The 15,336-nt window shown below is 37.9% G+C and overlaps 1 protein-coding gene across 3 annotated transcripts in view; it reads right to left on the bottom strand.

Moving 5' to 3' along the window:
- LOC107228051 (zinc finger protein with KRAB and SCAN domains 8-like) overlaps positions 1-15,336 on the bottom strand; it is a 490,765-nt gene that overhangs the window by 444,031 nt on the left and 31,398 nt on the right. For all 3 annotated transcript variants that reach the window (XM_046735782.1, XM_046735783.1, XM_046735784.1), the window contains one exon: positions 1,253-1,336. In XM_046735782.1, coding sequence (XP_046591738.1) covers positions 1,253-1,336 — 84 coding nt within the window. The remainder of the gene's footprint in view (positions 1-1,252; positions 1,337-15,336) is intronic.

Here is a 15,336-nt window from a genome sequence, read left to right as displayed (position 1 = left end):
ATATATGATTATCTTTTAACAGTGGAGTCCAGCTCCCACACGGAAACCAGATCCAGGTCATGACTGCAAATTTCATGTAACTGTTCCTATTTTGTTCACATTGTCCTTACTCTTATTATTGTACCATGTACTATCCATTTATAGCATTCTTTGTTATGTATTGAGTCATTTTCAGTTAAATTCCCTTGCTATGTTGAAATGCATTCCCCAGTGGGCTACGCCCGCATGAAAATCACACATTGCAATGATTTAGTGTTTAAGTCTATTCGCATTTACTGTACCCTAATTGTAACCTAATTTAACTACACCATACTGTTACTGCCTTATGCATGTAAAATGTTTGTATCCATTTATTACTTCTTTGTAATTTGTCTTGCCTCAAAGCCTTGTTAAGCTAAGGCATAAAGAACACATATTTATCTATCTATCTCTCTCTTCAAAATGACCCCTTGCCTCTCAACCGCACTGAGCTACCGAGTATGTTATCCGACGCTTATCGAAAATAAAGATTGCGAGGCGTGTGAACCACGCCAGCCACACAACAAAATTTTGCGATGTCTTTTGTAAAGTTTGTTGCAGTTATTATCGCGGGTGCCAATTTTGTTATGAATACGATAAGTTCTCGGTAACTTCTCCAGGTGACCGTATCATAGGAAAAATCCGGCGTCACAGATGTCATTGATTGATCAATTTGTTTAGTTTGCACGTTCATTGGTAATAAAAGGCTATTCCTCTGCCTCTTTATCGCAGAGTTGAAGAGGAAAAATTGGATATGATAGTTTGTTAGATTGAATAATTTATTAAACCTATTATTACTGCCAATATTATATAATTACTATTGTCGTCGTCGTTATTATTATTATTAATCAATAACATTTTTATTTCATGTATAACTTTTACAAAATGTCTCATTTAAGTGAGCCAGACTAATAAACACCTATTCCTACGATAAACAAAGTTTTTTTCACAAATAATGCAAACAAATTATTTTTTGATTAACGAAGAAGAAATGCATTCACAGAACAAATTTTTCCGCGAAGATAACGCCCCTCTAGGCCTAGGCCTCTGCGGCTTATAGGTAAATCCGGCGCTGAATGGATGACCGATTTTTCAACCAATATTATGTGTACAAAGTTGGAAGGCACGCTTTAATGCACGTAAGAGTAGATTATGTGACGAATTATGGAACGAGAATATGCAGTCTCCTGTCTTAAAATCGAACTCCTATGGATGTAGAATTTAGCTCACTTACCAATTGACGTTTGAATGATATACGAGTGTCCAGTACTGTCGATCCAGGACATTCTTCATCCAGTGAATTCTCCAAACTGGTAAGCTATAAAATAAACGTAGAATTATTGATACAGGATGATTACAAATTCTAAATACCAGTATTCGGTCAGAGGGCTACTAACACGGGAAAGTAATACCAAACGCATGTTAATTAATTGAATTTAAAATTATTTATGAGGGTGGTTCTTTCGCTGAGGAGCGTATAAGGTGGGTTCCAACTTAGAACGTATGTAAAATTGCAAATAAACATATAATTGTCACTCAAACAAAATTGATATGAATCATAAATTTGATACGACAAAGATTGTGCTGTTTACCAATGAATTTACAAAAATTGTAACAAGTTTTATCATGACTTGCGAATTTTTATCACCCTAGAAAACGACAATTGTATCAGCATCGCCACCTTCTTTCACCTTCTCATCATCGGACCGTTCGTTATCTACGTAGTATACTGATTTTCTGTTATCTGCTGTTGTAACACATGATAAATTGAAGGAAGATATAGGTGCTATTTACATCACTAATTTCAAATCTAGCACGACATTGATTACAGGCCTTAGAGCGCTCACGATCAAATGCGTTTTGTATACTTTTTATTCACTTTTTTATTTAATATTTCTTCAGAAGTTGCGATGGCCTATATATATTTTTTGTTATGTACAAAATTTTGATATACAGAAGTAAATATACCGCATTTATTTTCCGTGTCTGAAGATGAGACTTTATCATTTTTTAAGATAGTTTTATATCGCCTATGTTCCCGATAATTGACTCCGAAACTTCATATACATAGACTACTGTATTTTGTGATCGAGTTATCAGAGAATGAGACACTCCATAAACCAGTTGGTTAGTGGAAGAACCACTTTAATTAGTCTTTCAATTATTAAATTCCATTTCTACATGTGTACGTTATATATTGTTTGAAGATAGCGGCCATATGATATGTAATACTTTTTTGTGATTCATTGACATACGGCTTGACCATTGAAATATACTCTACCTGAAACACATAACGCGTATGCTTTACTACAGTAGAACTCCTATATATTCGAACCACTTAAATTCAACTTCCCTTTCTTTGGAGGAGAAATTGCTTTTCCTACTCCTTACTTCGTGACAATGCGTCTACTTTACTGCGCAATGCGTAGAGTATGCGCAGACCGCGACAAAGTGAGTTTTAACGGTAAAAAATAGAAAATAACCTTGAATGCGTTTTGTTTACTGTAGTTGAATAGGACTTCTTTTAATGAATAATCTTTAATTCGCTGTTATTAATAATGGCGTGACATTGTATGATGATGAGTAGAAAAAAACTGAAAGATAAGTTGCAAAAAAGAGTAGACAATGAGGTCTCAGTATTCATTAAAATGAGTTAGAACGAGGTATTTCATCAACGATGAAGTACCTATTACTGGACCCATGATGAAGCATGATGACCGAAGCATTCAAATTTAGTTTACTTTTTAACACGCCAGACACGCTGTAATGATTCGAATATACCCGCTAAATGGACACACCGAGAGCGGATGAGAGTTTGATCCATGATGTGGGACACGTGGTGTTTCTTCACCAATTTCGAATATATTCATATGAAGCGGCTCTTGGTCAAAGACTTTCTCGGAGGACCGAAGTACGGAGGTTCCCGACTTGGTAATCGAACATCAGATGCCAAAGGTCGACGAATATGTAATGAAGGCAAATTTACAATAAAGATAGACATTTCGAAACTAAAAAGTAAAAACTTCAAAAACCACATAAAAATTAAAGAGAGACTATTTAAAAGGAGGCAACAAAATAAACAAAGTGAAATCCAAACGTAAAGTGCATCGACGGAAGAAAAATTATTTACAATTTTACCAATGTACACCATTTTAAAGAATTTACACATGGAATGGATGAACGAATGAATTTTAAACTTAATGTTTAAACTTAATGGCTCGTGTTTTAGATATCGATAAAGAAAAGAACAAAAGAAATAGTGCTATGTTCGTCGTACTTTATGAAATATGTGTAATGTTTATTCGTTAATTAATTGAATAAATTTATATATTAATAAATTCTTATAACGATTACTGCTAGCAATGGCTGGTTGAGGAGTTGGAAGAATAATTTTTCAATCTCATTAAACACTATTTGTGGCGAAAAGTTATCCGCTGGTACCAAAGTAATCGATCCTTTCAAACAAAATTTTTTAGATTACGTTGAAAAAAAGAATTGACACCTGATCAAATAATTAATGGGGATGAAGGACGACTTTTTTTTATCATAAACTATTACCTAAAATAATAATGTATTGTAACGTGGCATTTTTACTGCGCGTTCCACACGGCTCCCCGAACTCTAGATGGACCACAGACTTAGGAAGCACGCGGAGCAGACCGCGGCTCATTTCAAAAAAAGAGCGCCAGGACAACAGTCACGCATCCGAGACTCTAAGAGGGGACCATCGCCGGTTTAGCGAATAAGACTTTTCAGGATTTTTGTTTATTTTTTTTTGGGTGGCGAGTAAATGCGGCTTCAGACAGGGGATCGGCAGCAAATCCGAACGACGTTACTGGATGGCAACCGCGGCGGATCGCGACGAAAGGAGGGCCTCGCACGAGGCTACGGAGAGAGCGTCAACGGAGAGCTCTGCCGCGAGGGAATCCAAGGCGGACGAGATTCCCGTTGGTTGCCGGCGAGCCGTAGCCCCCCCCCCCCCCCCCTCCGTCGCCCAACTGACGACAGGTACCCTCGCGAAGTCATCACCACGCCACTGCCAAGCTACGGGGTACCCGAGACTGGCCAGCCAATCAACACCCCGCGACAGCGGAATTCAACGATAGCGATACGCTGGATTGTAAGAATTGCGTAACGAGAACCCCAATGCGATCGGGGAAATTTTGACTATGGATGGCGCCTACGTTCGGGGCATGTTCGAATTGCGGCTCCGATTTGCAGGACTCGTCACTTGAGTCCTGGCGACAGTTAGCGACGGTGAGGAGCGCAAAAATAAAAAAAAAAAAGGGAAATAGAGACTTGTGTGTGACATGGCAGAAACTGGAGTAGGAGAGTTCCTCGGGTGGCTGCGGAGCGGTAAGCGCTTATAATTCTTTGCGGGCATATTTCGAGCGCAAGTCAAATTGGCACACTGATAAACGGTCGGCCCACGTAATCTTAGAGTTAGAGTAGCGCTCGAAATCTGTTTGCCGATCTCCTCGAGGATGACCGTAGCCTGAGTTTTCGCGATAACGTGTAGAGTCAAGGGGATCCCTGTAAAGTCTCGCGTCGAGTCACGGTTTCGAGTGGGGAACAATTTCGGAGTGAAATTAAGTGCGGCCAAATTCCGCTGCACGAGGTCTCGTCGAGTCTGCGTACGTAAAAAGGGTGGTGAACTTTGGGGAAATAGGGACTCCGACTGGAGCTCGGATGCGTCATAATACGCTATACACTCGCACGATCAGGAAAGCTTCCTAGAGTGATTAATTTGGTCGCGATTAGCGCGTCGAGTCACGTCTTTTTGATTCAGTTTATGAATTATTGTGCATCAGCAAGGTGGCGACCAGCGCCCGTAGAAATAAGGTATCAGTTAGATTTAATCACAATTGCGATTAGCGCGTCGAGTATGATCTAGATTACGTTTTGTTTAGCGGTTTATAATTAAGTGACGAGTAGCGTCGTAGTTGAGGCCGATCGCGGGCAGCGCATCGAGTCCGATTTTGTTTTTGGTTTTTGCGAGTTAGGGTATTATTCAGACGGCGACTAGCGCACGTAGGCCGTAGAGGTCTCCTAGATTTATTCATTTTTTTTTATTATGTGGTTTGTTTCTCCCTTTCTTATTTCTTTTGGATTAAATTTAAACCTTTGTATTTGGAATCGCGAAGGACGACTTGCGCAGTCGAATGATTATTTTTATTTTTATTTTTTTTGTAATATCGCTGACGAGAAATATATTATTGGAATTTTATAGTGATTTGGCCAAACCACGCGTTGGCTTACTTGTGTTACATCTCTCTCTACCCAAAAATTACCCCTCCCCTCTCCGCGGTACTGAGCTATCGAGTATATGGTCGCGGTATTTCGCATTACCGATTTCGAGGCGTGTTAATCACGCCAGGTGTCCAACAAATTCCGCGATATTGTTTTAGGTCCAGGGTACATCTTGGACGCCAAATTATTGTGCACGCGGTAAGTTCTCGGTCATTTTCTCCGAGTGACCGAAGTGCAGAAAAATCCACGTCACAGTATTAAAAGAAAAATGATCGCCAACTGGCATGAAAGGATGTCAAGCAGCCGTAACTGTCGTGACGGATTCTAGTGCCTCTGGTACTTGTAAATTACCTCTTTTCATAATTGATAAATCAGGAAATCCACGAGCGTTAAGAAAAAAAAAAGAAAAGTCGTTGCCTGTATCTTATAAGAGTCAGAAGATAGCCTGGATGACTGGTGTCGTGTTTAAATCTATGTTCAAAAATGAATTTTTGCCTGCTGTCGAAAAGTCTACACAAAATGTTGGACTACCCTTCAAAGCTCTATTTGTAATTGATGATTGTTCGTCTCATAATACAGCAGTACGCACGGAAGGTATAACTGTTAAGTTCCTTCTACCTAATACAATTTCCTCGATTCAGCTAATCAATCAAGGATGTTTGCAGCCTTTGAAGTTGTTATACAAACACCATTTAATGGAATATACAGCTGACTCGATTGATAAAAAAAGTATCTTTATTTCGAAAAATTAAAAATATTACTTTAAAAGAAGCAATGAATTGAATAGCTGCTGCTTGGAATGAGGTGTCAACTGAAACAATTCAAATATCATGAAATTGAGTAAGTTAATTTCATTATTCCACGAGAATATATTAAAACATCTGTATAAAATATTAATTAAATTATGTTTTCTTTTGTCAGGTGTGGCCTGGGGCGATGTAAACACATGGCAAGTTTATTTGACTCAACAACCACATATCAATGATTTGTCCAAATATTTTTGTACTTGTTTACAAAATCTTAATGCTTTTAATATGTTGAATGCCTTTAAATTAGAGCAATCGCTAAATTCTATTCATGATAGGGGGGTACAGTTGTAATAGGGTACGGTTGAAGCAAAGTGAATATCTCGCGAATTAGGGCGAGGGGGGGGGGGGGGGGGGGGGGGGAGCAGTTTACGTGTCCGAACGTATTCATCAATGTTACGCCAGTTACGGCATACTACAGTCACGTACAAGGGGCGCTATTGTGCGTGATCGGAACAAAGTAATATTGAAAATAGGATACTAAGTGTTTTTCTGCTTGATCAGTAGACTTTATATGTATGTATGTATGTAACATTTATTGTTCCCCTTGGATTTACAAAGACTCCCATTTTCCTCTCCCTTTACAATGGTTCTACATGTTTTCATCACCTATTCTTATCCTATTCTTACATCCTACCTTATCCTTACTTATTCTCTGATTGCCTGTGCCCTGTGCCGTTGCCTTGCCATTCCCTTACTTTCCCTCTTACCCTTTCCTTATTCTTTATCCTTATCTTGACTTAACCTTATCCTATTTTACCTTATTCTATTCCCTATTCGTCCTTATCCTAATCGACTTCCGTTTCCCATTCATCTCTCACTTTTTCATTCTCTCGTACATCCCTGATCCTTTCCAGTTCTCTCATCCAGACTTCTCCCGCCCCCTCCTCACCTAACATCTCCCTCACCACCTCCTGCCAGCTTTCCCCCCTTTTATCCCAGCCCACGCACCTTTCCCATACGTGCTCCCATGTTCCTCCTCCCCCCCGCACACCCTACACCTTCTCTTTTCCTCTTCTTCCCAGTACCTTGCCTCCTTCATCTCGCTTCGTAATCTGAATCTTGCCACCCTTGTCCACCTGCTTTCCCCCCAGCCCTTTCCCAGATAACCTGGTATCCCTTCTCCTTTCACTAGCCTGTACCATCTGTTGTACCTCGATTCCCTTATTTTCTCCCACCTCTCTTTTCTCTGTTCTTCCCTCTCTCTTTCCTCTATTTCCCTAAACTCCATCTCGCCCCTCTCCCTTCTCGCGACTACCGCTCTACTCTCTGCTCCCCTTTCCGTAAAGAAACTTTCCCTTTCTCTTTCCCATCTCGATCCCTGCCTCCTAACTTCTACCTTTTCCCTTATCTCTTCCCAGCATCTCCTAGCTAACTCACTACCCTCCCCTCTTTCCATCTTCCTTTCAAAATTCCATGCCGTTCTCCCTGCCCTAATCCCTAGCTTCTCCCTCTGTAGCTCCTCCCTTACTAAATATCCCGGTGTTCGCCCATCCACTCCTAACATCCATCTCAAAAATCTATCCTGTACCGCCTCAACCGCCCTCCACTCCCTCCACCCCCATATCTCCGATGCGTACTCTATTACCGTCCAAACTAGCCTGTCAAATAACCAAATCCTTTTTTCCCAATCCCTCCCAAACCTTCTTCTTCCTATCCCCCATACCTGCCTCATTACTACTCCTGCCTTCCGTACTCTCTCCTTCACGTGTGCTTCCTGTCCCCCATTACACTTTACTATATACCCTAAGTAGCTAAACTCTTTAACCTCCTCTATCTTTTTCCCTTTCCATCTCCAATCCATGTTTTTCTTTCTACCACCTCCTTTCCTAAATCTCATGATCCTTGATTTCCCTACATTTACCGTCAGCCTTTTCCTATCCATATACCTTTCTAACTTCCTAATCATTACCTCCATCTTCTCTTCACGCTCCGCTAGTAGCACTATATCGTCAGCTTACGCTAACGTCCATACCCTGCCACCAGTCAATCATTAGACTTTATAGAATATGGAATTTAACTTTTCTTTTGGGTTCCGAATTGTCATCACTTTCAGCCACAGAACATAGATAACGTTGACGAAACGGGCGTTACTACGGTTTAGAAGTCAGATAAAATAGTACCAAGATGTGGCACACGATAAGTCAGGGCACTGTCGTCTGCAGTAAACCTTTGCGTATTCCCTCGAGGCCGGTTTATGAAAACTTGCTCGGTTTAAGCAGGTAATCCATCAGACTGGATGCAAAACGAAATATTCATTGTATTACTAAAACACTTTCAAAAAATAACTAACTTCTAATTCGCATAGAGTAGTACTTCTGAGAAGTCTTCTCTAGAACTTCTGCTGGATAACCACCCATCGCACATTCACATAAGTGTATTGGTTTTTTGCAAATAAAACGGAATAGTTTTGCTTTCGTTCCCTCCCCATTGTTCTCATAAGCTCTAGCCTCTAGATCGATCTGTATTCAGACCATTAAAGAAAGCTATAAATTCTACCTGCGAAACTTTGGGTGAGAGCTGATGCTTATGGATTTGTTTATGAATTTCAAATCTACACTGGAAAAATAAACGGTAAATCAGAAAAACTTTTAGGGAAAAGATTAGTCAAGGATTTGGATTGTGCTTTGGTACACAAAAATTATCACATTTATTTTGATAATTACTTTAATTCTGTAGATTTAATGACACGTTTATTAGTAGATGAAATTCTAGTGTCTGGAAAATTGGGAAAAGATCGGACGGATTTACCAAAGCTTCAAAAATATTCTCAAGAAATGTCACCAGGGGATAGTGAACTCCGAACTTCGTACAAGGGTGTTTGATGGTTGAAGTGGATTGATAAGAAGTCAGTATTTTTTTTATCAAATTTTCATAACCCTTCCGTTGTATCTACAACAAACAGGAGACAAAGGGGTGGTACTTTGAAAACTGTTACTTGTCCAAAAATGGCAAAAGACTACAACACCGACATGGAATGTGTTGATAGAGCGGACATGCTTAAATCATATTATGAAATCAACCGCAAGACTGAAAAGTGGTGGTTTCGTATTTTTTTTTTCATTTCATTGATGTAACTGTACTTAGTAAACGCATTTATTTTACTCAAAATGCTTATTCTAGACAAAGACGTGTCACTCAAAAAATTTCGATTAGCAGTACTTGAACATTAAGTAGGGTTCCCGGAGCACCCAAAACAAGGAAGACCTAAAAAAATTACTTCATCGAAGAATTACAAGCCGAAAGTATTTGATACAGTTGGAAAGGCTCAGAGGCAACATCTTCCAGGTTTAAGGGACAGTTTTAGAAAATGCGACTATTGCAGTACGAAAAATCATGATAAGCGAACAAGATATTATTGCAAGATATGCAATGTTTTTTTCATGCATTGAAAAAGTTGATAATTATTATCAAAAGTACCATGAAGCACAATAAAGTAACAAAATAGCTTAGAAAATATTCAAAATTGAATAATAAGGTCAAAAATCAAAAATCATAAATAAAACAGGAAAAAAAATATAAAAATAAAACAAAAAAAAAAACATGAAAGGAACTAGTTTCATCTCACTTTCATGTGGTTCGTTCTACACCCAGAAAAATGGTTTGTCATTTTCAAATGAAACCCTCTATTTAAAAAACATTTGCTTCAATGAAGGAATTTTCTTTTCTGATCAAGTGAAAAACCTTTTACAACAAATAGAAGCATCTATTTACGCCAACTCTAAAACTCTATTTAAATAATAATTTAGTGTTAACAAATAAAACTCTTCACTTGAAATCCTTCTATTTGGACTAAATTAATTTTTCCTCTTGTCAAAAAAATGTTGTTTCTTCCCAAATAGTGTCACTTAATGGCGTCGAATAAAATCTTCTTTCCGAAAAATGAATAATTCTTTGAAACGGATCCCTTGATCACATATAGGTTTAGTCAACCCAGTTAATGACTAATTCTAATGAAGTAAATGTTATTTTCCCTCAAGTAGTGTCAATTATTGGCGTCAAATAAAAAACTCGTTTCTGAAAAATAAATAATTCTTCGAGACAGATTCCTTGATCACATATACGTTTATTCGAGCCAGAGATTGATTCATTTGATTCGAGAAAGTGTTATTTTCTCCCAAATAGAGTCAATTATTGGTGTAGAATGAAAAAATTCTCTCTATTTCAATTTTTTTGTTTCGTTATTCCGTGGGTCAGTTATTTGTTCGCAGTAAGTCTATATTTTCCTAGGCTGCCTCTACAGCTATTTGTGCGTCATTAAAATATTATTGTTATATTATCTAACTCCTATAATTATTCATTATTCCTTCACTTTGTGTACTTCTGTGAAACATATCTGTGATTTTATTGTGGTATAATACTTACATATTTTTACTATAGTTCCTTCTAATTTTTCACATAATGATTTCTCAATTGTCAGAAATGTATTTTCAAAAAATAATTATTTCATTTTCATGAGTGTGATTTTGGCAGACAAAACAATTTCAAAAAAATAAATAAACTGAGGAAATAATTACAAAATTGAAATTAAAAAAAATGCACATACTAAATTTTTAATTTTCTAAACATGCATTTTTTTCTTTTCCACTTATTACCTTTTTATTTGCTTTTTTATTAATTTAAAAATGTCATTAATATCTGCTAAGTTCACACTCATTTATTCACACATTTGTTAATTCGATCGCTGTAAACGAATCTGCCTTTCATTTTCATTTTATATTACTTTTACTATTTCATGCAAAGAAAGTGTTTCAACATGGCTTGTAAAAGATACATTCATTACATATCATCAAGGTACTTTCCGACTTTACGTTATTTAAAAAGTGCGCCAAAGCAAAGCGGAAATTCGTCGCTGCTTGTCAATTTCTCTATTACTTTTGGCGCTTCCTTTAGAATTTATTCTTCGCTACTCTAGCGCCACCCTTATTTTCGGCGGATAACACAGAGTTCAGTGAGCGAACCCTGCGCGATGTGTCGACGCAAGGCGCCTAGCAACGAATGCGCATGCTCGGCAGCGCGCGTGACTCGGTAATCCGGAAATGTCTTTCTTTCTTGTTTCGTCCATGGCGGGATGAGGTTCTTGTCGGAGACCGAGCTACGCATCAACCAATTGTGGGCACGTGTCTCAAATAGAATATAGAAAAAGCCACGGTCTTCTACACAAAATTCTGTGAGAACAATGGCCGAAGAAACCCGAACAGTGCTAACCGGCCGAGGATTGACAGAATATATCCCAATATTTCAAGGTTAGTACATTTTATATATCGTATTCATAATGCTCACTTCCAGCTTGTATATTCGATTCAGACGCACGCGGATATGAAACGTAGCTGGGGCTGTAGATTCATTAAACAAACTGGATATTGCCGCTATTGTCTTACGATTTTTTTGGAATAGGTTTTCACAAATTTACTTCGGCTCAATTTACACGGATTCAACTAAAAATCTACCCAAATAGAATTTAATTTGGGGCAATGATATATTGATTCGTTTTACCGAAATTTCTACCACATTAAATAAATTTTGCTTGAATAGAAAGATATTTTTCTTCAAGCAACTACGCATTTATTAATCGAATGAAAATAGCTTCTTATGTAGGTATAATAAACATGCGAAGCTGCCGCCATTTCATGTTAATCCCCTTTATACGCAGCTTGAAAGTACATAGAAACATGCAAACTACATTTGTATCCGCATTCAGAGAATATACACCGAGAAAAGAGTATTTTCTATTAACAAACTTATACTAGGATATGGCGAAGTGAATGTATAGTTATTATTATAAAATTTCAATTCAGCCAAATAATATTCATGACTGAGTTTTTTATTCAACTACTGACACATTTTCATCGAGCTTTATTCGAAATAACTAAATCTTATTTGACTGCACGAAATTTTTCTTCTCCATTTTATTTTACTGCTTACTATTAATCAGTTGAACATTTTGAGAGATCAATTTTTTAAATGAAATAAGTTCCACTAAGGTGACTTGAAGATAAGATTTATTCATTTAAATGGTGAGATTATTAGAAACAAAGTTTTCTCTGGATTCTTTCAATATTAGGGCGGTCACAGTTTCCAATTCCTGCAACACTGTGGACGACACCACGTTGACAGGAGAATACGAAGACTGATGCTGCCACAGGCCTACAGCGAAAAAAAATCTTTGTTTTGTATCGCAGCAGAGTCAAATAGGAGGTGCCAGAGACTGTGAGGATTGACGCCGTAGCCCTACGCTCAAAGTTTTCCTTGTCCATAGGGCCACAGTTTTACATGCATTTTCCCTCTTCTACACACATATCGTGCATACGTATATCAGGCGCTAGCACAAAACACTTTTTTTATTTGATCTGAATCAAAAGTGTATTTCAAACAATTCGTTACTTTATTTCAAGTAATGCTGTATATTCGATCCGAATCGAAAAATTTATTTCACCCAAGTAACTATTTTATTTGGACCAACGAGTTCATATTCCATCCGACTAAAAAATTTATCTCATTCAAGTAATTATTTTGTTCGAATTAAAGAAGTACATATCCCGACTGATCACAAAATTTATTTGAATTAAGTAACTTTTATCTGAACTAACGAGCTACAAATTCCGTTCAACTAAAAAATTTATCTTATTCTGGTAACTATTTTATTTGAATCAAAGTAATACGTATTCCGACCGATCAAAAAATTTAGCGTCTTCAAGTAACTATATTATTCGAATTAAAGTAATACGTATTCCAACAAATCAAAGAATTTCGCTGAATCAAGTAACGATTTTATCTGAACTAACGAGGTACAAATTCCGTCTGACTAAAAAATGTATCGTAATCAAGTAACGATTTTGTTAAAAGTGATAGAATAAACATTTAGATTGAAGAAACGAATTCTTTCTGTAAAAAAAAATAGCAAGATTTATTTGATGTTTCTTTGATTCAATTGCTTAACTTTAATGTTCAGCAAGTGCATATTTATTGATGTCAAATAAAATACGTGCGCATAAAGAAACGGTTAATAGGTTCATATACAAACAATTTTTTCCACATGAATGTAGAGCTACTAATGCTTGGTTGACAATCAACACGGAATATCATGGAATGCTGGCGACAAATCTCACGAGGATGTGACTCAGATTGTGAGAAAAATGTTTGAAAATGCGTGCTACGTGTACGTCAAAGGAGTAGAGAAGAAAACATGGCTGACGGAGATTATCAACGGTACGCCGCAAGTTATTAATATGGAAGATTTGCACGTTGTACCCCCTACACTGGAAAAACTGAAGTTTATGGAGGCGGTACCCCGGCATGACTTCAATCATGGAAACTGCCCAAACGCAAAGTTCCAGAAGTATATGAAAGAAGGCTCGATTGGGGTAAATCTTAATTGTAAATACATCCCGACGTATGATTGTGCGCTGGAAAACGTTCAACGTCTGCAGCAATGGTATTCTAAGGAATGTACAGCTTCTCTCGAGAAATCTTTCTACCTCTTCAAAGAATTGGGCGACTTGAGAGCGATGAGACCCGAGGATATAGCGTGTTTGCCAAAAGAATTCGTCTACAAGTTCGCATCAAACTCCATCAATGATGCGTGGGATAAACTACCAGAGAATATGAAAATGGACTACGTCATCGCAAGTTTGCGCAGATGTAGCACACATTATACACCAGGACCTAATGGCGATATAGTGGATGGACTGAATCCTCTAATTAAAGACTGTCTAGGTTGCAATCGTGTGTATAGATAATATGGACAATATTTACCAAAATAGCAATAGAATTTATTACAATATATACAATTATATTCGAGTTTATATGTAGAATATTCAATAGAATTAATCTCAATTGTATTATAGCTTATACATAGAATTAAAAAAAATTTACTATTCGATAAAATTATAATCTAGAAATAGGATACATTACAAATATATATCTTTATAACTTTCACCCATTCTTGTCATACAAATGTAAATGTTATGAATTTTTACTTGTGAAAAATATATAATTGTTAAGAATATTTGAAAACCACTAAATGCTACATATACTATACATGAGTATAGGCCCAGCGAGGGCGCTGTAGCTTAGCCTTAGCTACAGCACTGTACCAATTAGTCTGCGTCGAGCTGCGCTTACGCTCGCACGTCCAAGCTCGCGGTCCGTTCGGAGCACACGCATGTCTCCTCAATTCTGTAACTCACTCTCTAATACAATAAAGCTTCCTATATACAAATAACCGCAGTCTAGTTTTTATCAGGTTATGGGCCCAGGCTGTTGGGTGTGACACATACAAGGTTAAAGTATAGTGTTGATTGCAATTGGACTCTGTCGCCAGCCTCCGTGCGAAAGTGCAAAAGAGTTGTCTTGTGAAAATGGATACCGATCCAGTGAGAATCGCAAAGTTGAAAAACATTGAAAACTGGGGAGTGTGGAAGTTCCAGATGCGTGTGTTGTTAACCTCTCATGATGAATTTAATGTTGTGAACGGAACCGAAATTAAGCCGGAAGCTCCACCGGAAGCTGCCGAACCGGCAGAAGTGCTAACATACGAAAAGGAGCTGAAGGATTTTCTAAAAAAGGATGGAATCGCACAAAAGTTCATTGCTACTTCAATCGAACAACAGCCGATGACGCATATTATGAATTGTGTGAGTGCAAAATCCATGTGGGACAAACTCCTGGCGATTTATGAGAATAAATCTGATATAAATGTGCATGTGCTTCAACAGAAGTGGTTCAGTTTCAAGAAAGATCCGAGTGATGATATTGCAACGCACATTTCGAAAATTACTGATTTGTGCAATTCACTGAGAACACTCGAAGAAGAAATCTCAGAAGGCATGTTAATCACAAAAATTCTGATGACTCTTCCATCTAATTTCAACCATTTTCGTTCAGCGTGGGATTTTGCTGCAACGGATCAGAAAACCGTTGAAAATTTAACATCGCGCTTGATCATGGAAGAGATGAGAATGAAAAGTCAAGAAAGTGCCGAAAACAGTGCGTTTTTAGCGGGAAACGAAAATAATCAACGCTTTCCAAAGAAAGTTCAAAATTACAAGTCAAGAGGGCAAAATTCGGAGAAGAACGCAGAAGGCCAGTCAAAACAAGGTAAATGCTGGCATTGTAATAAGCCGGGACACCGCAAGAGCGAGTGTTGGAATCTTCTGAGAACTCCGGAGCAAAACAAGTCCGGCCCGAAGCAGTTCAACGGCGAGTCGACGAGAAGGAGGGACAACGCGCTGGTAGGAGAGGTAGCTGCATTACCGACAGA

This window comes from Neodiprion lecontei, chromosome 3, assembly GCF_021901455.1.
Source record: "Neodiprion lecontei isolate iyNeoLeco1 chromosome 3, iyNeoLeco1.1, whole genome shotgun sequence".
Lineage (NCBI taxonomy): Eukaryota > Metazoa > Arthropoda > Insecta > Hymenoptera > Diprionidae > Neodiprion > Neodiprion lecontei.
Note: the sequence above shows the minus strand (reverse complement) of the source record. Positions and strands in the feature narration are given on the sequence as shown.